The 23,648-nt window shown below is 46.3% G+C and overlaps 2 protein-coding genes and 1 pseudogene across 2 annotated transcripts; 2 read left to right on the top strand and 1 right to left on the bottom strand.

The window, feature by feature from the left end:
- Positions 1 to 5,632: 5,632 nt before the first annotated feature.
- Positions 5,633 to 6,869, bottom strand: LOC124679008 (peroxidase 72-like). Its single transcript, XM_047214844.1, has 3 exons — positions 6,420 to 6,869; positions 6,151 to 6,316; positions 5,633 to 6,048 (listed from the first exon to the last, which is right to left on the bottom strand). The coding sequence occupies exons 1-3, from the start codon at positions 6,867 to 6,869 to the stop codon at positions 5,633 to 5,635; spliced, it is 1,032 nt and encodes a 343-aa protein (XP_047070800.1).
- Positions 6,870 to 10,022: 3,153 nt separating this feature from the next.
- On the top strand, positions 10,023 to 13,192 carry LOC124676908 (protein PHLOEM UNLOADING MODULATOR-like). Its single transcript, XM_047212922.1, has 4 exons — positions 10,023 to 10,363; positions 11,801 to 12,195; positions 12,277 to 12,470; positions 12,669 to 13,192. Exons 1-4 carry the CDS (start codon positions 10,023 to 10,025, stop codon positions 13,062 to 13,064), a joined length of 1,326 nt encoding a protein of 441 aa, XP_047068878.1. The 3' UTR covers positions 13,065 to 13,192.
- A 6,833-nt stretch (positions 13,193 to 20,025) lies between these two features.
- Positions 20,026 to 22,816, top strand: LOC124672039 (annotated as a pseudogene).
- Positions 22,817 to 23,648: the final 832 nt, after the last annotated feature.

The raw sequence follows: 23,648 nt of genomic DNA, 5'->3' as shown, positions 1-23,648 counted from the left end.
AGGGAAATCCCTATTCTACACTTCACGCGAACGCCGACGAGTTCACGCGTACCCCCGACGAGCGCCTGGGCCGGTCCCGTTAAGCAATGGACGGAACGGGGTTGGAGAAGACCACCACCTCGCCGGATACGGGAATGAAGCTTAGGGTTTCGGGTGCGGCGGGGGGGGGGGGGGGTCTTATGGTTCGGGTGCGGGACTCGCCGGCGTTGGTACTTAGGGTTTCGTGTGCGGGTGGGTGGCCGTCGCCGGAGAAGAAGGTGGGTGGTGCGGGGGCGGGGGGGGGGGTGGAGGAAATCCGGGGGCGGCGGCGGCGGCGGCTCGAGCAGGGGGGGGCGCCGGGGAGCGGCTCCGGGCGCGGGTGGCGGAGGCACGCGGTGACGGCCGGCGGGGGCGGCGGGGGGATTCTTCGGCGGGAGAGAGAGGGAGACGGAGGTGGGAGGAAGAAAAAGATGGAGGCCCACGATAGTTTCCCTGTGAGCGTCGAGCACAAAATAGGATTCCCCAGCGGCCCAGCCTGGAGAGAGCTAGCGAAGAGATAGGGGCACGGGCTCTCCATGTTGGACTCCTATTGGACCGTCCCTGGCCCGTTACGGCTAAACCGCACCGGAGACGAAGAGAGAGAGAGAGAGAAGGAAAAAAGAGGGTGGCTCGGTGCGGAAGGGAGAGAAGAGGGCTCTGTTGTGGGGCAGAACGCATGATGGCGGCAATGCTCTGTTGCATGGAGGAGTGTGGCGGCAGCGCTGCGATGTGATGTGCTGCGGAAGGAGAGAGCAGGGCGGTGGCGGTGGCGGTGGCGCGCAGGGAGAGAGGAGATACCAGCGGCAGCGCACACGTACTTGTTTGTGTAGCGCCGCGACAAAGGGAGGCACCAAGGGCAGGGAAAGGGTACCTCCCATCGCGCTCCTCTTGTTTATGGGTTTTTCTTACAAAAAAAAAGAGAATGATGCGCTCGTGGGCTTCTACTGGATTGTAGGCCTGGCCAAATCTGAAAACTATAAAAAAAAGGGGGGCTAAGAAAAGTTATCAAGCCAGCTCAACCCCATGTTTGTACGTAGGAGAGAGGCGTGGGCAAATTCTATGGGGGTGGTCGGTAGAATGTGTCATTTTTAGACTCTCGGGACAGGTCTTAAGACCATATTCGTCTGAAATGATGTTTAAGCAATGTTATTCAACGTCGTTTGAAAGCTCGTGAAGAAATTGTTAGGCCTTGGGGAGAAATCAGTTTTAGTTGCATGGCTTGCAGCCCATGGAACAACCAAAAGCAAACAAGTGGTGAGGTTACCACCTACTGACCCACGATCACCTTACTTAGCAAAATACTTAAACTAGTAAGACGACAAGTCAGGCAGGCACGAATCAACTTGTGGCAATTACTCTCACACTTAGACAATATTCCTGGTGACATCTCCATGGTCAAGGCACTTCGTCATCACCTCACTGCACGAGTAGTTGAAGACGACCACTCTGTACACGGTCGGATTGAGCTTATGGAATATCACGAAGTAGCTAACCCTCATACCGTGGGCAATGGAAAAATCTAGCCAATCCTGATCGAGGATGGCTTGTCCATACGCCATCCTAGTCTTGACATCCCAATTACATCCAGTGTAGGTCTTGAGGGTGATCGTCGATGGGATCTTAGCGAAGAATGGCATGAAGGCCTTAGGGATTGACAGCATGTCCATAGTAGGCTGGAAGATCACCTTGATGAAATGCTCCGGGGAGACCTTCTCATGGAAGTGTACAACATTGGTCGGCCTTCCTCTTGGCCTTTTGCTTAACCCCTCCCCTTGAGGAACCTCCGCCAAAACTCCGAGTAGCATTGCCTACACATAAAAATGCCTCAGAATAAGGAGCACATACATCTTTAGAGTTGGGACGTCTGGAACCAGAAGGAATGCATAAACAATATGCTTGTACAAAGCTTGTGGTCCAACCACACCAACCCTATGCTTACCAAGTGCCATAGTTTAATCATGTCTTAGGAAGGATGAATAACACAAATGGTGTATCATACAATGTAGCACACAGAAGGCAAAGAGATGGTTCCATAGTACCAAGAAAGATGCACAATCAATTTGATTGCATGTAGGACATGGTACTATATGACAAGGCTTATGGATAACAATAGTGCATGAATGAACATCAACAAGATGGTGCCTCATACTTAGTGCACACACAAGGCAAAGGGATTCTCCACAAAACAATTCAAGTGCACAAGCATTGTGCGTGCACATTGGACAAGGTCTATAGAGAACCCCTTGCCTTAGATTGTGCCACATTTTAATCATAGGACATTGCAAGAAAAAAGATACAAAATGAACATATTTGGGGTCTCATACTTGCATTGGTCACACAAATCTCAGAGATGGTGCTAGCGAACCAACTAGAATGCACAACATTTATGTTTGTACAGCACAAAGGTTCGGCATCACTATTCCTAATCGTCATGGTCATTTCGCGACTGATGTCTACGCACGCTTCTATTTTTGTAGACAGTGTTGGGCCTCCAAGTGCAGAGGTTTGTAGAACAACAGCAAGTTTCCCTTAAGTGGATTACCCAAGGTTTATCGAACTCAGGGAGGTAGAGGTCAAAGATATCCCTCTCAAGTAACCTTGCAATTAAGATACAAGAAGTCTCTTGTATCACCAACACATTCAATACACTTATCAAATGTATAGCTTCACTAGTTCGGTGAAGAGATAGTAAAATGCAAGTGATATGGATGAATATGAGTGGTAATAACAATCTGAAATAAATATGGCAGCAAGTAAACATGCAGTAGAACAGTAAATAAACGGTGATTCGATGTTTGAAAACATGTCCTATGGATCATACTTTCACTAGTGGTCACTCTGAACAATGATATTATAAAGGAATATAAATATAAGCACTTCACTATCCTACTCTGAACTACTCTCCGGTTGGATAACGAACACTATTTCATCGCGTAGGGCTGCAAAAGCAAACCTTAAAGATGTATTCTCAAGTACTAATGAACACCCCACGCTGCACTTTCAGCATTCATAGGAGGTACTAACACACCACAATTTCATAGAGACATTCAACTCAAATCATAATTCAGTGAACAAGTATTCTGTGAAATATAGCCTAAGAGACCCACACGGTGCACACACCGTCACCTTTACACACGTGGTACAAGGAGTCTCCGGAGATCACATAAGTAAAATCCACTTGAATAGCATAACGACATCTAGATTACAAAGCTCGTGGTCACATAAATATCACACCATGAGAGAGAGAGAGAGAGAGAGATAAACCACATAGCTACCGGTAGAGCCCTCAGCCCCGGGGAAGAACTACTCACTCCTCATCGTGGGAGTCAGCAACAACGATGGAGATGGCAGTGGAGTCGATGGAGATGGCTCCGGTGGCAATTCCCCGTCCCGGCAGGGTGCCGGAACAGAGACTTATGTCCCTCGGATCTTGTCTGCGACGGCGGCGGAGTGGAACTTTTCGTGGGCGGAGGCTTGTATATTCAGATTTTTTCCCGAGAAAATGTATAAATAGGCAGAGGATTTAGGTCGGTGGGGTGCCTCGTGGCCCCACACCTACCCTAGGCGCGGGCCAGGTCCTGGTCGCGCCTAGGGGTGGTTTGGACGCCCTGCTGCGCCTCTTCGACCCCCCTTCGGACTTCGTCTTCATTTCGGTAAAATATTGACTTCGGCTTTTATTTTGTCCAATTCCGAGAATATTTCATGTACAACTTTTCTGAAATACAAAAACAGCAGAAAACAGGAAACTGGCACTGCGGCATCTTGTTAATAGGTTAGTGCCGGAAATCATATAAAAGTGCAACGAAGTGTAAGCAAAACATATATGAATTGGTGTAAAACAAGCATGGAGCATCAAAAATTATAGATACATTTGAGACGTATCAGCGACCGACGTCGCTACCGCGTTGTCTTGTCGCCCCACCCTTCCCAAGCCACTACGACTACTAGTCAACCACACCTTGCCCTAATCTTTTCCATCTTCCTATGTCCGCAAGTCCCCCAGAACCCACACCCTAACCCCCACGCCTTTCCCTAAATCTTTTCCATCTTCGGCGGTATAGCTGTAACCACTCAGTATTAACAAACCGCATCCAAGAGAGCTATCTTTCAAATTCCTCTTGGTAGATTTGTTGAGGATTAGTGGGCTTGGGCGTATGAAAGAAATGGTGTTTTCTCTGTTCGCTCAGCGTATAGAATCATAGCATCATGGCAGCCTACAAGCTTCTAGTTGTGGAGAGGACACTAATCAATGTTGGAATAAGTTGTGGTGAATGCCGGTACCACCAAAGATTAGGTCATTCTGTTGGCGGGTGATTAAAAAACTCGTGCCTGCTAGACAAGTTTTTAAGCATCGACACATGGATAGAATTGCGCATTGTGAAGCATGTGGCGTCGAGCGAGAATCCATTTTCATGCATTTTTTTAGTTCACCTGGGCACGTCTATTTTGGGAAGATATGAAGGTATCTTTGTGGTGTAAAGATTCCCATGCTTCATGCTGAGTCTTAGGCGATGGCCATGGTCGATACTAAAGTAATTAAGGAAGAAGATGCAGCGAAGATTATGTGTGGTTGCTGGTCGACATGGTTCGAGAGAAATACCCGACGCCATGGTGAAGGCGTAAGATCAGTGACAAATTCTGTTAGATGGGTGATGCAAACTACACTGGATCTTGCTCATATTGGGAAAGAGAAGGGGAAGAAACTACCCCGGAGGAAAGACTATTGGAAGGAACCTGGTCAAGGTGTGTTCAAGATCAATACTAATGCATCTTTCAGTAAATACACGATGGCAGGTGGCACCGTGTTGGTTATCCGAGACCATCAAAGTAAACTTCTCAGAGCGCAAGCAAGATGGTATGAAAATATTGCCGATGCACGAACCATGGAGGCACTTGCAATCAAAGATGGGGCTACCCTAGCGGTAGAGAGGGGTTTTACACATGTCATTTTAGAGAGCGATGCAAAATAAGAAAGTGATCAATATTTGCAATGATGACTCTCAGAATAGATTGGAGATCATGGTGATTTGCCAGGAAGTAGCTGAGATTAGACGAGTTTTACCTAGCTTAAGCATTAGTTTTGTTGGGCGTGGTGCTAATAATGTGGCTCATCTTTACCTAGCTTAAGCAATAGTTCTAATAGGAGGAGATGCTTGTGGATTAATTATAACCAAGATTTTCTTGCTAATATTATTCCGAGTGATTGTAATCTTATCGAGTAATTAATAAAGCTCTTGAACCCGTAAAATAAAGAGACAATTTGTCTCCATTCATGGTAACGGTATTTCAGTTGTCATTTCTCACAAGTCACAGCACAGCATGGTAAATTTTGCATGAAAACAGCACTCTACTCTTAGTTGAACAAGTGACATGGACAAGTGATAAACATTTTATTGGATCATTTCCGGCCTGGTACAAGTGTAGCACATTGCACAATGAAATATGAACAACCGAAAGATGGAGAAAAAAAAAAGCACGATTGCAACCGTTACGGTGCAACACGAAGAGCAAAATGCAATAATCACACGTTTACACTTGAAAGGAACATTGCAAACCAAGAAGCGAGAAACACGCTGAAATCATCACCAGCTTCAGACAGAGTCCCTTGATCTGCCTAGTGGTGGTTGATCCTCCTGCAGATCTTCCTGATCTCGCCGCTGTGCCCGGTGAGCGGCGAGATGTTGCCCATCTTGACCATGGACTTTGCGAAGTGGTCGAAGAAGAGCTCGTTGCTGGCGGCGTAGCTCTTGACGAGCTGCATGGTCTCGTGGCTCTGCGTGAGCAGGACCTCGTCGGAGTTGAGCAGGCCGTTCATGGCCAGGATGTTCTTGTAGTACTGGTTGTCGAACCGGAACTGGGTGGCCGGGTCGAGCGCGAAGAGGATCTGGTCGCCGCCGGACTTGGGGCACCGCCCGCGCAGCTTCGCCGCGTAGGCCGGGTTCAGCGTCGGGTCTGGGCGCCCGTCGTTGTTCTGGTTGTACAGACGCTGCCGGAAGCTGACGCAGCGCGAGTCGCCGATGGTGTGTGCCCCTGGATTGTTCATTACATGCAGCACATGTTACTTTATGCTCTCAAGCTGTTCATGTCCATTCGGAATGGCAATCAAACACCTGTAACAATTAACATGCATACCTGAGAGAGCGACGAGGTCGACGATGTCTAGCCCCTGGTTGCGGAACTTGGCGGCGATGGTGGGGAGGGTGTCGTTGGGAGCAGGGATGAGGTTGTTGGAGCCGCTCAAGCTGGCGGTGAGCGAGTCCCTCCGTCCCAGTGGCACCTCCCAGCCCGGTCCGCCCGTCTGCTCGTTCGGCCGGGTTCATCAAAGTCAGAAAAAAATGTTTTCGAGAGAACGAAACGATGCTGCATTGTATACGCTGTTAGCCGATGAAATTGTTGCATACCAGGACGGTGGAGTCCCTGGCGGCGACGGCGACGATGTCGGCGCAGGAGACGGTGTGCGGGCAGGCGTGCTCGATGGCGGCCTTGATCTCGTCGATGACCTCGTAGCCCCTCAGCGAGTCGCGGTTCGGGTTGGACCGCTTCTCGGTCTGGAACCTGCCGCTGCCGTCGGCGTCGAGCAGCACCGACGCGTCGCAGCCCTGCACGAAGCAGTCGTGGAAGTGCAGCCGGACCAGCGACGCAGCCATGCGGGGGTCCTTGGCGTGCTCCTTGGCCACGATGGCGCCCACCACCTCCTGCAGCTGCGGGCACGTGTGCTGGTAGAACTGCGGGAATAACATGCCTGATGCAGGGGGCAGCGGGTGGCCCGCGGCGCCCGCCGGGAAGAGCACGGAAACGGCGAGCACCGCCGCGACGGCGACCGCGAGGCCGCTGCTCCAATGCAACGCCATCTTCTACTCGCTCGATCACACTTGAGATGGCACACCACGGCTAGCAAGCTTGGTAGCTAAATGAGCTGGTTTGGATGAGAAGTTCAGAGGAATGATCAGGTATTTATAGGAAGAAGCCGAACTGCAAACATGCAAAATTAATAAGGATCGATGAGGAAGTTGGTAACGTAATCCCATGATAACGTTATATTATCGAGTTTGAGGGAGCCGGTAATGTCCTTTCCAGTGTTCCTCACCTCCTCCATTACAGCTTTTTTGCAGAGTAAGTACAACCTATGCACTATGCTAGTTGTCTCAGGCACACGTACATAAAGAACAGAGGGCGTCGGTGAGGAGAAGCACTGGACGATTCTAAAATTGCACATGCATCCCCTCTGCTTAGCATGGCACCAGAAAAGAGCTCAATATACCATGCCGACCTTGCTCAATGAATTTCAATCATGCATGCTACGGAGCTTGAATGACTCATCCGGATTAAGACACGCTCTGCTCATAGACAGGGCATGAGCAGAGCGAACGCGGCGTTTATACCGTGCATGTTTCACTCCATGATTTGGTGCTTCAAGATTTGCGCTGAAACGTTTCACCAAGTTTTGTCATGTTTTACAAAACCACAAAAAACTGCACGAATTGGCACGCAATGAAATACGGTGAAACCATGCGCACATATATATACACCATGCACGCCTACACGGTAGAAAGTCATTTCTCCGTGTGGCCTCTCATACAGACTGGCACACTCGATTTAGGTACACATACAAATTCCGTGTACCTTGAGTTTCTAGCTAGGTATGAGCTCCTCCCGGCTATGTGTGGCGTTGGTTTGGCCTAACCCGAGTTGCCCTTTTGGCTTGTTGAAACATAGAGGGCCATCCTCCCTAGTCTGTATTCTTCCTAGCACATAATTGTTGTTCCGTTGCCACCTCCGCCCATTCCCTGTCACTGCCCCCGTCACCGCTGCTCTCGACAACGTTGCTGATGTCGCCAAGTGACCCCACCTATTGATCGTCGCCGCTGTCGCAACCGCCAGAGGAAGAAAGAGAAAGAGTAAAAAAGGAGCGTTGAGTCACACAACAGTGCCTATGGAGAGAAAATGGGGCTGAGAGACGAAGACTTTTGCTAGAGTTGGAAACACATTTTTAAGCTAAAATATGGAGTATGTTAACCAAATAAGACAATTATAAATGACACATCCTGGAACACTTGTCTCCACATTTAGAAAAAAAGACCCTAATTTTTTTAGAAATACATCCAAGACCCAGACAAAACCTTGAGTCTGCCCTCTCCTTAGGTTGTCATTGCATCTCCAAAGGAGAAAACAAAGGTAGGTAGAGCAATATCGAGAGTAGGCACTTTCCACATACAACAAGATCATGTGAAGAAGTTGATTCAGCGGACTAGAATCGTCACTGGGAGCCAATAGGTGTGCTTTAGCACGCCCACGGGTGGGAACAACCTACACACAAACGAAAACACCGCTGATAAGAACACCAGCGACAACACCAACATGCCGGCTACCAAACCAGCACCACACAAAATCTAGAGCACACGCCCAGGGATGACACATGCTCACTGGTTCCTCGACACTATTAACCACACCGCCAAGAAGGGATGCAGTTGTGATACAATCACTGAACATAGTGTCACCCCGCAATTTGATCATGGCTACCAACCTAGCACCAAACTTTTGTGAACTAGTTAGATTACTCTTCTTCTTCCTATGATAAAGCGAGGGCTGAAAGGGACTCTTTAAAGTACTTCAACGTTATCACTGGACTTTCGTGTCAATCCAACTGGAGGAGGGAAATCGGGAGAATAAAGAAGTCTTGCACGAGGGCCTCTTTCCATGCCTTCAAATCCATTTGCCACACTTTCAGATCTCGGATATACAATGATGAATCCTGACGATCTACGATCACAGAACGCAGTAATATGAATGTCTCTCACGAGCCCCAAAGAGTCAATTCAATCAAGTATGCCTGCTTTGTTGGCACAGGGAAAGGTAGAACGACCTATATTTAAGGCCAAAGAAATTGGGGCCATCCGCATTTAGCCTTTTGAGGCTATAAAATGTAGAGGCTACTATTAGTGGCGGTCTAAGGATGTGAATGGATTGGGTGGACCATTTTATGGAACTGACTAATGGTCCAGAGCATATATATATAAAGGTCTACCCAGTCTAATTTTTTTTACTAAAATTACAATGGAGGCTATGACCCATTGTAACTTGTGGGTCGACCCATTCATGGTTAGATCCTTTCCATGTCTATAGACCTCAAATGTTCTGCTACACATCGAAATTACCTTGTGTTGTTCTCAAAAAAAAAAAAATTACCTTGTGCTGCGATGATTGTGTATTGTGTCAAGTGCGGTTTGGTCGATTGTTTGTCAGTTTCAATCTCTTGTGCTTAGGAGAAGCCTAGGATTTTAACCTTGGGTATAATGAAAATGTTACCAATATAACTTAACAAAGACGGTATAACTTGATCCCATGACCATGATACTTCTATGAGAATGTTCTAACAAACTATGCACCACCCTGCTCATGTGTCACAACCAACGTAGGTTTTTATACAAAGCTAACTGAGATTGACAGATGTACATAATGATTCAGAAAAGTTGCGAAAAAAATATGAGTACCCACCCAAATACCCTTGAATTAACGTGTGGTCGCACGTACATGCCCTGGTCTTGTTACCCAACAATACATACTCTTTTTCGCAGGGTTGTGCTCCCGTTAATAACGCATTCGATACTAGAACTTACCTTTTGGGGTGAGCGGTCCACTCGACTATTCAAAACAATTGAAACTACTCGAGTTTATGTTGGTTGGGCTTCCGCAATATCTTCATGGAAGCCTGATTCAAAATTTGAAGCTTAGGATGATGACTTGAGATTTTTTATGTAATCTCTGGTTTATCATGGATAATTTGTTTTGACAGTAGTTTATCATGGTTTTTTCTTTTCAGTTTGCACAACCAACAAAGTCAGTCGTTGTGCCAAAAACATAAAATCTGAGCCGTTGTTTGTAGCCTTGGATCTGTCTGCTACTCTGAAAGTCTGAAGTCTGAACACCCACGCTCGAGTGTCCCGATCTCGACTCTCGCTGACATCAGTCCATGACCAAGTGACCAACCCTAAGCTCTCGCGGACATGGCGAGGGCGAAGGCGAAGGCGCCGAGGCCGATGCCGCCGCGGTCGCCCACCCGACGGCTCCTCGGCTACTGCGGGCTGAGCTGCGCGGCGGCGGCGTACGTGGGGATCGACTACCTGCGGTACCTCTCGCCGACATGGCACGAGCGGCTGCAGCCGGTGCTCTGGGCGGCGCTGGCGCTGGCGGCCGCCGGGCGCGCGCCGTTCTACCGCCACTGGGACGCCGAGCTCCGGGCCGCGCTGCCCTTCCTCGGCGCCATCGTCTTCATGCTCTCCGCCTTCCTCTGCGAGATGATCTCCGTCCGCTTCGTCTCCGCCGTGATGGGGCTCCAGTGGCACGGGTCAGTACCTTATCTCGATCCGGGAAGCTGGCTTCCGCCTTGAATCATGTCTTAGCAATTCAGTTGTTTGGACGCGAATTGCCATGGATCTCGGACTCGGAGATATCTATGCTGCTATTTTCTTGTGTTTCTAGAGATTTGCTTTTCAGATGTTCATAGCGAGCTGTTCGTGTCAGGATGGTTAGATCTTGGAGGATTACTTTTTCAACTGTGAAATCACTGAGACTTGTTTGTAGCAGAAATGCGTGGTCTTGGAGAGATTTGCATGTTATGGCGTACATCGTTAGGGGTTAAATTGTTGAGCGTGGAGAATGGCTAAGCTTAACTTGCGAGATTTAGGCTTGTTATGCAATCGAACTGCTACCTTGGAGAGGCCCGTGAAACATTTTGGACACTACACTTTAGGGGATCTCGAAGAAATTTATTTTTGTAGGTAGAAGGGACCTAGAAAATGTTGCCTGTTTATCATCATGACAGTTACTGCTGCTCAAAACCAGGAGTGTAGTAGAGATAAATGGAGATGACAGTATTTATCATGACAAGTGTGTGAGCAGAACCTTGTGGACTAATTGTTGCTACGGCTTCTTGTTAATGTGTATGTAGTTTTAATGAATATTGCGTGGTAAATGCATCTTGGTTTCAAAGCCTCCCATCTGTCAAGTTTGATTTCAATAGTATTTCTGTGGACTATTGGTCATGGGTAAAGCTTGTTACCTTGTTTAATTGTTGTTTACTCCATGCTATATTCTGAAGTTTTAAAATATTCCCTTACAGCCTTCTAATAAAGATAAAAGGTTTTATAGTGATTGGTGTTTCAAAGGGTTCAGTTTAAGCAAGGTATCAATGATGTTTTAGAACAAAGGGGAGCCTAGGACTAAGTTAGCGGATAAGAAAGGCATAAGCATCTCTTGATGCTTGGGCTAGTATATTCCTGTTCAGTGACTTAGGTGTTTATGTCTCTACTCTACTCTCCTCTCTCTCAATCTGATTTACATAACTGAGCTAATCCTTCCCTATATATACTTCAGTGGTGTCCTAATACAAATCAGCGAGAAGTTCATAGCAAGTATCGTTAGATGGCAGGATGGGACCACAGTAGTTTAATTTGGTAATGGTTTCCAGTTACTTGTAACAGCCTTTGATGTTTTGTCAACTCGATCTGTACATAGGTTTCCTGGACATGTTATAGTTTGACTTATCATTGTCAAGGAAACAATTGCAATAATAAACCCCCTCCGTTCCTAATTATAAGACGTTTTGGGAGTTCATAATTAGGAACAGAGGTTGTCTTTCCCAGCAGCATTTGCATACCAACTTTAACTCAATAGAGGTTTTTATTTGCGTGCACTCACTCCCTTGTCTGGATAAATACATGCATGAATTCTGAAATCTCACACCGTTACTTGTAAACTGAACACTCTTTTGTCATTTTAACAGATCTGCTGCTCCACTTCCTGACACTGGCCAATGGCTGCTTCTAGCTCTGAATGAGAAACTTCCTGGAAGTGTTGTTGATCTATTGAGAGCACATGTTATCACTCTTCACCACTATTTGATGTTATTTATGATGCTCGGATTCTCGGTGCTATTTGATTGCATCAAAGCTCCTGGTCTTGGAATAGCCACAAGATATATGGTCACTATGGCAATCGGTCGGCTGCTTCGGACAGCAACTTTTATCACTACCATTCTTCCATCTGCGAGACCTTGGTGTGCCGCAGGTCGATATCAAATACCTGGACATCCTCATCCCTGGGCACAAAAATATTATGTTCCATATGCTTCTGATTCACATGCTATTCGTGGGGTCATAGACAATGACATGGCTTATGGTTAGTGTATTTGTCGTCTTATCACCTAATTGATGATTTTTTCTGGCTGGGAAAACTAAATTGCCATTTTTTTTAATGCAGCTGATGTTCAATCTTATCCTGGTGAGCATAGACCTGACTGGGGTCGGATGAGCTTGCTAGTAGATATTTTGAGGCCAACCCCTGGAGAAGGACCTCAATGGTACCATTTACTGAAAAAAGCCAGTGGAGGCTGCAATGATCTTATGTATAGTGGGCACATGCTTGTCTCTGTTCTTACTGCAATGGCATGGACGGTATGTTATACATTTTAGTTTTCTGGTTTACACACCAAAGTTTCAATACGTCCTGCTGTCTTGAAACTGAATTACACAATTATCTGGAGCCACCACGTTCAGTCTAAGACCTGTATTCCATTCTATTGCACAATGTTTTAACAAGTCAATTGTAATTGATGGCTTCTTAGTTATTTTTATATCTGTTCACATGCACAGGAAGCTTATGGGGGCTGGATCTCTGTTGCAATATGGCTTCTCGTCCTGCACAGCGCACAAAGGGAGATACGTGAACGACATCATTACACCGTGGACTGTGTCGTGGCAATCTACGTCGGAATTCTCTTGTGGAGGATGACTCGGTTCATCTGGTCTGCTAGAGATGCCAGCCGAGCTAGAAGGCTTGCCAAGCTTGAGGAGGTTCAGGGCAGACTAATCCATGCAGCAAAGGACTCAGACATCGATGAGATCCGTGATCTGCTGAAGGAGGTCGAGCTAGCAGGTCATGAAAAGAAGGGCTTCTCACAGAGGGCCATCCTGGCCTTTGCTGCAGCAACAATTATGTTCACCCTTACTTGTGTTGTCCTTGCCCTTACTTTAACGAGTGATGGATGATTGCTCACTTAAATGAATCAACTGAAATATACCCCATTGTCTTGGGTTACACTGTCGTTCTCTGTAGTTAGAGACTATCAAGTGTTCTTTCTTCTAGGAAACGTGTTTGAGAAGAAATGTAAGTTCAGTTTAGTGGCATTAATTTGATAAGTTTGCACAATTGCTTCTAGTCATGTTTTGAGCTTGTTCTGCTGTGAACTGTAATTGCTCCGTTTTTTGCCAATCCTTCTGGTATTGACTCTAAGGTTTTTAGAAAGGAAATCCATGTCGTGAACATGGATGTAGTTAAACTTTGACTAGTTAGATTGGATATAAAAAAATTATGTTTACTTTGTGTCGAAAAGTATTTCAAAACGTCAGCTTTTCGTAAAAAGAGAATTACAATACAAAAGATGTTTTTGATTTACCTTCGGATTGTTGTTTCTTACATTTTGGTTGAAGTTTTTTAAGTCCAATTAAAATTGTATTTTTCAGTTAATTGAGGAATGATTTTCAAAGTTTGAAATCGTAGAGAAGCTCCTTGCTTTGTAATTTTAGAAAACTTTATCAAACGACTAGGTGTGCCAAACATGGTGCATGGATGCATGCCATGTATACATGGTGCCTCTCTGTATGGGTTGCTGCGAGACCGCATCTGGTTCCTGAATGACGATGAAGGCAATTTCAAAGGCTACTGTTACGAGGAGGAGCAAGTGGTCTCTCTCCTCCCCCCTTCCTTGACAGCTCTTAGAGAGAGGCCGACAGCTCCTAGAGAGAGGCCGGGTCGCTCCCGAGCCCGGCGGCTTTGCCGGCCGGAGATGGCGAAGGAGGGGTGCCGGAGTAGATATTAGGTTTAGTTTTTTTAGATTTCGGCTATATGCCGGTAGTTTGGAGTAGGGTTCAAGATCGTCTGGATCAGATCTTGAGCATCCTGTGCTCGTGGCTGCATCTTCTCGAGCTCCGGTGGTCGGAGACGGTGAGATTCGCCACCCTAGGGATCTCCGTGTATAAGATCCGGCTCTGCTACCCCTGGATTCGAGATGTTGGGCTGCTATCTCTTCCTCCTCTGGCCGGCCATGGACGCGAGGAGAAGAGGAAGGATGATGCCAGCACCTGTGCATCTGGAGGTAGGCAGGGGTCTTCCTCTAGCCTGGCGTGCTGACGCCGCGTCAGGCCAGCGCCGCTGAGTGGCTCCGCCGTTCTTCCGTGGTGGAAGGAGGTGAGGCCTGTTTCTATGGTGCGCCCCTGCTTCAATAAGCGTTCTCGCCATCACTGCTTGGGTGGCCCGATTCGTCTCCTTCTCCTCTTGGCCGGCCTTGGTGGCGAGGGAGAGGAGTGGACTCGTGCGGCTGCGACGACCCTGCAGAGGTGGTGCTCGAGGTTCCTGGAGCGTGCAACCTCGGCAGCAGTCTCCAAGCGTCGGCTAGCTCCGGCCACCGCTATCTTCGGCCATAGGGTTGGCCCTGCTGTGCTCGATCTCCACTTGGGTTCAAGCTTTCTCCTCCTTCGATGGAGGATCTTCACCGACTCCGACGTGACGGTGAGCGCTGCTTCTTCCCCAAGTGGTTTCGTCCCCGGTGAAGGAAGCGGCGGTCACGCCGGCAAGTCAGCAACCGTCGGCCATGGTTTTGGACTCGATCGTGTTTTGGCGCATCTTTGCGGGGTGCTTGTTGCAAGATCTAGGGACTTGGTTGTAATTTTCCTTTTCTTTGGGGTCCTCCATGTAACTGTACTCCCACCGACGATATGAATGCATGCTCCAGGTCCTTCGGAACCTTTCTTGTTAAAAAAAAAACGAGGAGGAGAACGCTTCCATGTGTGTCTATATACTATAATATGATTTTCCAGGTGGTCTCCTCTCCCCTGCCAACGGTCTCATGGAAACGCCACGGGAAGCGCCTCGCGGTGTGCCTACTCCCTCAAAACTCAACTTGAATTGTTTCTTCTGTGAAGTCTCTTCACTGTGTCGCTACATGTCAGACTATGGCATACTATGAGCAGTACTTTGCCAACTCCACATGGTGGTTAGTACTTTTAAGTGCAAAAATATCTAGCTACCTAGCCCTATATATGCACAAGCTGTTGAATGCATCAGCACCTTAATCTCAACTTACGGTTTTATTTGTGGTGATGAATTAGTATGGGACTGATCATTCTGGACTTGTGTTAAGGTCAAGTTGCCAACTTGTGATGCTTCAGAGTGATGAAGCGTATGTGCTTGTCTATTTGTTTAGCTACTGATTTAGTTTAGCTACTAGCACTTAATTTTCTGAATTATGGTTGTATATGTAATGACTAATGAGTAAGGGCTGGATGCCCTGTAGTTTTGTTCTCCTCAAGCTGTGTCGTTGCATACTCGATGAGTCTCCGGCAAGGGGAGCCTCACGGAGGGGAGAGAGAGGAGGGGACATAGAGCGAGGAGTCATTGGGAAGGGGTCACACGAGTTACCCAACTTCAGACCTCGCAGCGGCAGCAAGATCCTACATGCCGCAATAATTCACTATAAGGCAAGAGGTGCGCGATTACAATGAGTTGTGTGTTGCCTCAAGGGCTCTCAGGATTCGGCTTATAAAGGATCCGGATCTAGAGTTACAGGGGATAGAGATCGAGCCGGATACGACTAAGCCTAGACTACGTACAAGATTTTTTTTCTTGCGCGTCACAGATCCGACCACCTTTGACCATGAGCCAGATTCGACGGCTTCGTCTTCAGGTAACTGGGCCGCCTAGTGGGCTGTATGCCTCACCACCATCTTTAGGCCACCTGGGCTTACCAGAATTAGGACCCCATTGTGGCATATCCCAACAAGCTGTGAACGTGTGATACTTCCTTGTGATCAACCAGGTGCAAGTGTGGTTTATTTTGATGCAGAACTTAGTTTTGCTCCTCTATTTTCTTGACCCTGGAAACTGATGCCATCTTGTTTCTAAAGAGGGGCATTAAACTCCATATTCATGTTTACTAGCTATAACTAATTAATGACATAGATAAATTAACTGAACTAATTATTGTAGCTAATTTATGTATGTTAGTGTTATTTTACATCACTACTTTGACTATATGATGAAACCAACAAACGCAAATCACATGAATCACTTGCATGTTGCATTGTACTTGTTACATATATGTGCTAGCTAATGATGCCAACATAGCATAATGTAAATATATATCAACCTAATTTCATATAATGCGGCAAAGCGTGACCAAAAGATTTTGAACAACTTAGGGTGTTTGGTTTATGCCTAGGACTGCCCTACCAAAATTTCTGTTTGTTATTTTGCATGCCATGAATTAGCCAACATTGGCTAAAAAAAACTAGAGATGGTAGTGGAGCATTGGCATGCCAAAAAATTGGCAACCACCCAAAGATACACCAACTTTTTGGTCATAGCCAATAAATTGGTAAGGCATATATAGTTTGATCACAATCCAAACACACCCTTAGATTTCACCAGCACTAAAACAAAGCAGAAAATATTGAAGGCGTTTGACACGTCCAAAAACATCTGACCCTACCATGTATATCACACAATGTAGGTGGTGAGGAGAAGCTCACATACATATCTAGTATACTCAACGTCATGTGATCTTCATATGTTCATCGCAACCCAATGCCAGATTGTTTTGGCACGACTTCAAAATAGACCATATACCTTGGTTCGATAAGTTGGCCCGAATAAGTGAATCTAGATGTCTCCAACTTGCACCAATCAGGCCATCAGGGGTGACATATGAGTCAGGCGCTTTGCCAATTTACCATTAGTGTGTGTGTCTGTCTCGAAGTCATCCATATTACTCTTTCCAGAAGCATTGAGCTACAACGGCTGTCAGTGGATCACTCTCTTTTGCCCATCCTCACTTTGAGTCAAGCTCTGCCCATCAACATCACGTCTTAGCTAATGAGGCAAAACGTCCAATGTTGCTTACTCATGATGAATCGAGAGCTTGACATACCGCATGGCCAGAAGAGCTGGCTAAGGCGGTCAAAAGAGGGGTTGAAGAGGAAGTTCAACTGGTGCGATACGAGTGATGGTCACGACGAGGACATACTAGATGTGTACATGTTGTAGTTCTAACTACCCATCCGTAATTCCCGATGCCTTCTATGCCTACACCCATCAAATTCCTATCCGTAGTGTGTAGCACAACAAATAACGCACAGACTTGAAATGAAAAAATACAACAAATAATGAAAATAGAATATTCGTGCTTCCTTTAGGGAAGCCTTGCTCCTTTTAAAAGACTTGGTTGATGGTACAAAGTGGCATGAAGTTGTTTGTACTCTAGTAGATCAAAATAAAAGAATCTATTGGTTATGAGCTTAGTCCCATGGTAGGTCAGCTACTATGAAAGCTTTATAAATCCTCTAAGTAAATAACGAGTCTCCTTACATTTCCTAAGAAAGAATTGTATTCCATTTCTAAACTTTGTACAAAGATCAAGATGACGCACCTAGCCTACACAGTTCATAAAATAAAGCTCATGTATGCCATTACGTAAAAAGAAAAAAAAAGTGCTAAGTAAAGCCAACATCATATAGTTTTATTGAACCCGAGAGGAATATACTAGAGATGAACAACTATAGTACTTAAATACACCTGGACCTGAAGAAGAAGAATATATCTTACATAAAGACCAACATGATCTTTTTTTGTGGGAAAGATAGCTTTTATATTTCATTCATAACCGTCTTTACAGATTTGGCCTAAACTATCTCAGACACACCCAGAGGGGCATGCCCCATCCAGCTATTTCCATGACCCGTGAATCTAGATACATCAGCTAATACATGAGCTGCCTTGTTGCTCTCTCTTCATATTTTGACAACTTCCTTGAATAGATTTAATATTCTCATAAATTCTCCAGACCCAAGACTGACCATGGGCCCTTCTCTTGATTCAATCTACAACCAGGGTGTTGTCCGATTCAGGGCCCTTAGAAAAGAAATGAGGAAAGGATGGGATCTACCAGCCGACCTTTTTAAACACTCTAGACCTGATCAGCTTCTCATGGAAAAAAATAGCGCGCTATTTCAGCGTTAATAGCACGCTATAGCGTTTTTGGACATGCCACGCTACATCATTTCGGAGATATAGCGTGCTATACCGCGCTATTAGCGCGCTATAGCACGCTAATAGCATATTTTTCAGCTGACACTATTTTATTATAGCGCTCTATTTTTTTCCTTGATTATGATTGATGGTATAAGCAATGAAAGGAGGGGGCTGGTGCTCATGACGTTGTGGCGATGTTGGCATATGAGAAACGATGTGGTTCATGAAAAGGGGAGTGCAGAGTAAGTGGGTCTGTGGATTTCCTTAACTGTTATTTGCACGAGCTTAATCTAACCTGCAGTTCAAAGAATAATACTAGTAAAGGCAAGGATCAAATAATCAGCGAGGGGACTCTTTCAAACGGCAAGTAGATTCCTGATGTTGGTAAGTCAAAGTATAGGAAGAGCTCAACCTGAACTGCCCCGGCAAATGGATGGATTAAAATCGATGTGGATGCCTCTTTTGTCAGTGGCATTGGATCCATTGCATGTATATGCAGAGACCATGAAGGGAAGGTCCTTTGGGATAGAAATGATGCTAATATCAAATGACCTACAAGATCTATATCTTCAAGGTGATCAAGCAGGAGCACCGTGAAAAACTCCAAGTAGTCGCTCGACAACATGTGGGCATGTCCAATTATGGGGTCAGGATGGTTAGATCTTGGAGGATTACTTTTTGAACTGTGAAATTACTGACTTGTTTGTAGCAGAAATGTGTGGTCATGGAGAGATTTGCTTGTTATGGTGTACATCGTTATGGGTTAAATTGTTCACCGTGGATAATGGCTAAGCTTAACTTGCGAGATTTCGGCTTGTTATGAAATCGAACTGCTACCTTGGAGAGGGCCGTGAAACATTTTGGACACTACACTTAATTTTGAAGAAATTTATTTTTGTAGGTAGAAGGGACCTAGAAAATGTCGCATGTTTATCATGACAGTTACTGCTGCTCAAAACCAGGAGTGTAGTAGAGATAAATGGAGATGACAGTATTTATCATGACAAGTGTGTGAGCAGAACCTTGTGGACTAATTGTTGCCACGGCTTCTTGTTACTATATACAGTTTTAGTGAATATTGCGTGGTAAATGCATCTTGGTTTCAAAGCCTCTCCATCTGCCAAGTTTGATTTCAATAGTATTTCTATGGACTATTATTGGTCATGGGCAAAGCTTGTTACCTTGTTTAATTGTTGTTTACTCCATGCTATATTCTGAAGTTTTAAAATATTCCCTTACAGCCTTCTAATAAGATAAAAGGTTTGTAGTACTTCTAGACAAATCAAAAGCTTTTATACTGATTGGTGTTTCAAAGGGTTCAGTTTAAGCAAGGTATCAATGATGTTTTAGAACAAAGGGGAGCCTAGGACTATAAGTTAGCGGATAAGAAAGGCATAAGCATCTCTTGATGCTTGGGCTAGTACATTCCTGTTCAGTGACTTAGGTGTTTATGTCTCTACTCTCCTCTCCTCTCTCTCAATCTGATTTACATAACTGAGCTAATCCTTCCCTACATATACTTCAGTGGTGTCCTAATACAAATCAGCGAGAAGTTTATAGCAAGAATCATTAGATGGCAGGATGGGACCACAGTAGTTTAATTTGGTCATGGTTTCCAGTTACTTGTAACAGCCTTTGATGTTTTGTCAACTGGATCTCTGCATAGGTTTCCTGGACAAGTTATAGTTTGACTTATCATTTTCAAGGAAACAATTGCAATAATATACCCCCTCTGTTCCTAATTGTAAGACGTTTTGGGAGTTCATAATTAGGTACAGAGGTTGTCTTTCCCGGCAGCATTTGCATACCAACTTTAACTCAATAGAGGTGTTTATTTGTGTGCACTCACGCCCTTGTCTGGATAAATACATGCATGAATTCTGAAATCTCACACCGTTACTTGTAAACTGAACACTGTTTTGTCATTTTAACAGATCTGATGCTCCACTTCCTGACACTGGCCAATGGCTGCTTCTTTTCGATAAAGGGAATATATTAATATCAAGAAGATACCAATTACACCCAGCCTCTGCAACAACGCATTACCCTAATGGCGGTACGGATGCACACAACCAAAAATAAGAAAAGAAAACTAAGAAACAAAAGTCCCGCTACAGTATCTCGGGCCTAACAACAGCAATACATCCACGAATTACAGACTCTCCAAAAACGACACCTCCAAGAAGGAAATAGTGCTCAAACACCGTCGGCGCCCGATCAAAGATCTTAGGTTTTCACCCTGAAGATAGTCCCCGCTCTCAAAACAATGCCTCCACCAAGGTCATTGCCAGGCACAACCAATTAAGACCAGACCTTGGGTTTTCACCCTGAAAGGTAGGACTCTACACTTCACCTGTGTTGTCGCCCCCACTTTCATACCGCTGCTGTGAAGCCCGGAACACCAAGCAAGTCCCTCAACAGCCGCGAGACTTGAACCTCCCTTAGCTAGTCCTCCCTCCGGCCTTCATGAAATTCTCTTCTTCCGGCTTTCATCATGGATCCATAGTCACTTGATGTCAACACAGAAAAAGAGCTTCGCGCCGCTCCCTCCAGAACCAATCGGTCGGACTAAAAGCATGGGTGCGCACGACCGAATACCTCCGATCCAGCAAACTCCAGGCAAAGCACTGTTACATTCGCCGGCGGAGCCTTCCGGAACTCATCCCCCGGCCAGATCACGAGTCCAGGCCTCCGGTAGGTCCTCCTCTTCACGCAAGAGAGGCCTTAGGACCGCCGCCTTTATTCAGGTCGGACCCCCACGTCGACGACCATCCCGGGCTGGCGAAACCAACCCTCCACCGGCGACACCATCGCCGGCTTCCATGCACCTCCATCTCGCCACCGGATTGCGATGATAGATCAAAAGATCCACCACCACCAACCGCAGGCCGACCCTCTCGGGCGAAGAAGAGGACCACCTCCTCCGTCGAACCCAAGGCTACTGCCCCGGGCGCCCTCGTGTCGCGGAAGAAACCCGAGATCGCCTCCACGCACCGACGAGAGGCGGGGGGGGACGGCATGGCGCAGACCGAGGGCCTGGCCGCCGCCCACCACAAGCCCCTGCCGGCGTGCTGCGGGTGGAAGCCTACAGAAGGGGAGGGGCGACCGCAGCGCAAGAGTCGCCACCGCCCATCACCATCCGCGCCAGCCGCCGCCGTATGCGTCGAGGAGGGGAGAGCCTGTCCGCAGTCCCCCATGACGGCGAGGAAAGGCCCCCGCCGCCGCCACGCCCATGGGTCTTTGCCCCGGCGGCGCTACCGGCGGTGGCGGCGGTTAGGGTTGGGGGAGGAGGTCGGGAGAGGAGGGGTTGGGTTGATGTTCTTGATGGCGTCGGCAATCTCATGGCGAGTCTTGCCAATGGCTGCTTCTAGCTTTGAATGAGAAACTTCCTGGAAGTGTTCTTGATCTATTGAGAGCACATGTTATCACTCTTCACCACTATTTGATGTTATTTATGATGCTCGGATTCTCGGTGCTATTTGATTGCATCAAAGCTCCTGGTCTTGGAATAGCCACAAGATATATGGTCACTATGGCAATCGGTCGGGTGCTTCGGACAGCAACTTTTATCACGACCATTCTTCCATCTGTGCGAGACCTTGGTGTGCCGCAGGTCGGGCATCCTCATCCCTGGGCACAAAAATATTATGTTCCATATGCTTCTGATTCACATGCTATTCGTGGGGTCATAGACAACGACATGGCTTATGGTTAGTGTATTTGTCGTCTTATCACCTAATTGATGATTTTTTCTGGCTGGAAAAACTAAATTGTCATTTTTTTAATGCAGCTGATGTTCAATCTTATCCTGGTGAGCATAGACCTGACTGGGGTCGGATGAGCTTCCTAGTAGATATTTTGAGGCCAACCACTGGAGAAGGACCTCAATGGTACCATCTACTGAAAAAAGCCAGTGGAGGCTGGAATGATCTTATGTATAGTGGGCACATGCTTGTCTCTGTTCTTACTGGAATGGCATGGACGGTATGTTATACATTTTAGTTTTCTGGTTTACACACCAAAGTTTCAATACGTCCTGCTGTCTTGAAACTGAATTACACAATTATCTGGAGCACCACGGTCCGTTCAGTCTAAGACCTGTATTCCATTCTATTGGACAATGTTTTAACAAGTCAATTGTAATTGATGGCTTCTTAGTTATTTTTATGTCTGTTTCACATGCACAGGATGCTTATGGGGGCTGGATCTCTGTTGCAATATGGCTTCTCGTCCTGCACAGCGAAGAAAGGGAGATACGTGAACGACATCATTACACCGTGGATTGTGTCGTGGCAATCTACGTCGGAATCTCTTGTGGAGGATGATTGGTTCATCTGGTCTGCTAGAGATGCCAGCCGAGCTAGAAGGCTTGCCAAGCTTGAGGAGGTTCAGGGCAGACTAATCCATGCAACAAAGGACTACTCAGACATCGATGAGATCCGTGATCTGCTGAAGGAGGTCGAGCTAGCGGGTCATGAAAAGTAGGGCTTCTCACAGAGGGCCATCCTGGCCTTTGCCGCAGCCACAATTATGTTCACCCTTACTTGTGTTGTCCTTGCCCTTACTTTAACGAGCGACGGATGATTTTTCACTTGCTTGAATCCCCTGAAATATACCCCATTTTCTTGGGTTACACTGTCGTTATCTGTAGTTAGCGACTACACACTGTTCTTTCTTCCAGGAAACATGTTTGAGAAGAAATGTAAGTTCAGTTTAGCGGCATAGTTTGATAAGTTTACATAATTGCTGCTTCGAGTCATGTTTTGGGTTTGTTCCGTTGCGAACTGTAATTGCTCCGTTTTTGACATTTCTCCTCTGGCATTGACCGATTTTTTTTGGAACGGAAACTGATGTTGTGAACATGGATGTAGTTAAACTTTGACTATTTAGATTGGTTATTAAAAAATATGTTCACTTGTGTAAAAAAGTATTTCATAATATTATAGGTTGGTCAATATTCATAACTACTACTACATTATAGTAGAAACATATGTGTAGAGCTATAGTATTATAATACTTCTTCCGGCTCGAAATACTTGTGAAATCATTTTTTGAAGTTAAATACTTGTGAAATCTGAACATATTTTAGCCTACATTTTACTTAAACCTGTGACAAAGTACTATTTAGGTCTGGATCGGAGCGGCGACGGCGGCATGTCGCACCCAGTGGCCAGCGCTCACGAGTCATGAGCCAGGATGAGTGACGACCGCGAGACACGGTAGTCTTCTAGAAGACGGGCGCGTCGCGTGTGTTGTGACTTGTGAGTGACCATGGGAAGCCTGGCGTGGTTATAAGTGTAATTGTTGTGGAGATACAGCCAAGAAATAGAAAGTGACTTGCGTGCTCGCACGCTTCTTCCTCTCTTCTCCGTCGAGCTCTGTATATCTCTGTCGGGGCATCTCAAGCGGCTAGAGCATCTCCAACGGCGGGGAGACGAGATGGAGCGACGCGACCGAACGTTAAGCGTCCCTTTGCGTGAGGTCGAAAAATGCATCGGGTTTCTGCTCCAGCGGGACGACGCAAAGTGATCGGGGTGTCCACGGCGATG

The sequence above is a fragment of the Lolium rigidum genome, chromosome 7 (genome assembly GCF_022539505.1).
Source record: "Lolium rigidum isolate FL_2022 chromosome 7, APGP_CSIRO_Lrig_0.1, whole genome shotgun sequence".
In the NCBI taxonomy this organism is placed as follows: Eukaryota; Viridiplantae; Streptophyta; class Magnoliopsida; order Poales; family Poaceae; genus Lolium; species Lolium rigidum.
Note: the sequence above shows the minus strand (reverse complement) of the source record. Positions and strands in the feature narration are given on the sequence as shown.

What these genes read in the sequence shown, in the direction of transcription:
- LOC124679008 (XM_047214844.1), bottom strand. Translation starts at nt 6,869, where the DNA reads ATGGCGTTGCATTGGAGCAGCGGCCTCGCGGTCGCCGTCGCGGCGGTG. An exon ending in CCAGGGACTCCACCGTCCTG is followed by an intron (nt 6,317 to 6,419) that starts GTATGCAACAAT and finishes CCGAACGAGCAG; the next exon opens with ACGGGCGGACCGGGCTGGGA. An exon ending in CGACCTCGTCGCTCTCTCAG is followed by an intron (nt 6,049 to 6,150) that starts GTATGCATGTTA and finishes TGAACAATCCAG; the next exon opens with GGGCACACACCATCGGCGAC.
- LOC124676908 (XM_047212922.1), top strand. Translation starts at nt 10,023, where the DNA reads ATGGCGAGGGCGAAGGCGAAGGCGCCGAGGCCGATGCCGCCGCGGTCG. An exon ending in AGACAATGACATGGCTTATG is followed by an intron (nt 12,196 to 12,276) that starts GTTAGTGTATTT and finishes TTTTTAATGCAG; the next exon opens with CTGATGTTCAATCTTATCCT. An exon ending in TTACTGCAATGGCATGGACG is followed by an intron (nt 12,471 to 12,668) that starts GTATGTTATACA and finishes TCACATGCACAG; the next exon opens with GAAGCTTATGGGGGCTGGAT.